At 37.4% G+C, this 1,800-nt stretch overlaps 1 protein-coding gene across 1 annotated transcript; it reads right to left on the bottom strand.

The window, feature by feature from the left end:
- Nucleotides 1-857: 857 nt before the first annotated feature.
- LOC109208856 (cysteine proteinase inhibitor 5-like) lies at nt 858-1,247 on the bottom strand. The gene has a single exon (XM_019372013.1). It carries the CDS (start codon nt 1,245-1,247, stop codon nt 858-860), a length of 390 nt encoding a protein of 129 aa, XP_019227558.1.
- Nucleotides 1,248-1,800: the final 553 nt, after the last annotated feature.

Raw genomic sequence — 1,800 nt, 5'->3', positions numbered from 1 at the left:
ATATACCCACCTAACACAACTATATATAACATGTGGGGAAAAAAATAAAGCAGCGTGATGCACCAAAATATTTCTGATCACGCTGAGTACAGGAAGGACGACACCCAAAAAGTGTAAAAAGGAAGAAAAATGAAAAAATAAGCAAAAGGCCAAAAACTATTAAACTACTTAACAAATGACAGGTAAAATAAATCAAAGTATTCGCACTGCATCAAATAAAAATATAGTATGTGTATCAAAAAATTACCAAGGAAGTGCACCGATAGCTGATTTTAGAGCCCCCATTTAAGGAATAGCCGCATTTATGAATTTTTATAAATTTAGCCACTTCGACACATACTTCAGAATTAACTTTCGACACATAAACAATCAAAGTTGCAAAATCCGTGTCCAAAGTAAAAAATTTGGCCTGTAATCTAGCATTTGCTTTATCTAAATCCAGACACACGCGTATTAAGTTAGGCTTGTTAAAACTTCAGACAATCGGGAAGCAAGCAAACTTCAAACTTTTTTGTGTGATGTTTACGATTAAAGGGCAGTCCGATGCACTAAGTTGCCGTTATGTGCGGGGTCGGGGAAAAGCCGGATCACGACGGTCTACTGTACGCAGTCTTACCTACATTTCTCCAAGAGACTGTATCCACTAATAAATTGGAGGTAGTGATGTAAAGTTTAGAGAAGAAGAGCAACGATGAAATTGATGATAACGTGAGAAACTGAGCCGCTGATCCATTTTAAAACTGATATTCAATTGGTATCAATCTTTAATAACGATAGTTCATGGTTAACTTTTATATTCTATATAGTAATAATTGCATGTAGTATTTTCTGTTCTCCTCTTTCTAATTTACAATATTTTAATTTGTTTCTTTAAAGGAAGTGAGGATCCTACGTTCATCCCATGGCATGTCCGTCACCTCTGCCAAATAGTTAAGTGGTGAACCACCGCCGTCCGTGGCGGCGATAACCATCCGATAATTTTCGGCATAATATACGTCTTCAATTACTTGGATCTCTCCCTTCACGTTTTTTTGAAATTTCAACTTGATCTTCGCCTCTTTGTTGTGCTCATTTATTGCGAATATTCCTATGTCCACCACCTTAGGGTCCGTTACATTTTTTATAGGATTCCAGTTAAATACCAAAGCCTTTCTCCGGTCGCCATGTGCGGTGGAGACATGGAAGAGAACGGCGGCAATCACCAGAGCTAAGAGAATCCCAAGGATGGAATTGAATTTGATAGCCATTTTATTCCTTTATGAGAAGAGTGAATGGAAAATTTAAGTTGTGTTATTATACTCCAGTATGTGGGCTTATTTATAGCACAGCACCCAAACTTGTCAAGGAATAAGAATTTCCAAATTTGCCCTTCACGTAACTATCCCAAATTTTCAGAGTATTTTTTTCTTCGGTCAATTCAAAGTCTTTGAAATCTCTCAAAATCATTGTAATTTGATTTGGATTTAACATGTCAAATTTGTTAAACACTTGGGGTAAGTGTAACGATCCTGCCGGTCATTTCGAGAGTTGTAGCCCCGTTCCCCATTTTCTGCTCCTTTTGTGCTCTATAGCTGTTATATGACTTACCGGGTTGGTTGGTTTGGGTCTGGAGAGATTTCAGAGTGAATTGAGACACTTAGTCTCATAATTGAAAGCTTAAGTTGGAAAAGTTAACAGGATGTTGACTTATGTGAAAACGATCTCAAATTTGATTTTTGATGGTTCCGTTGGGTGATTTTGGACTTAGGAGCGTGTCTGGATTGTGATTTAGAGGTCCATAGTGGAATTAGGCTTGAAATG

This window comes from Nicotiana attenuata, unplaced genomic scaffold (genome assembly GCF_001879085.1).
Source record: "Nicotiana attenuata strain UT unplaced genomic scaffold, NIATTr2, whole genome shotgun sequence".
NCBI lineage: Eukaryota > Viridiplantae > Streptophyta > Magnoliopsida > Solanales > Solanaceae > Nicotiana > Nicotiana attenuata.
The sequence above is the reverse complement of the archived record's forward strand: the minus strand, read 5'-3'. Positions and strand labels throughout refer to the sequence as shown.

Bases quoted from the DNA above. Each gene is read 5' to 3' on its own strand.
- LOC109208856 (XM_019372013.1), bottom strand. From the start codon at position 1,247: ATGGCTATCAAATTCAATTCCATCCTTGGGATTCTCTTAGCTCTGGTG.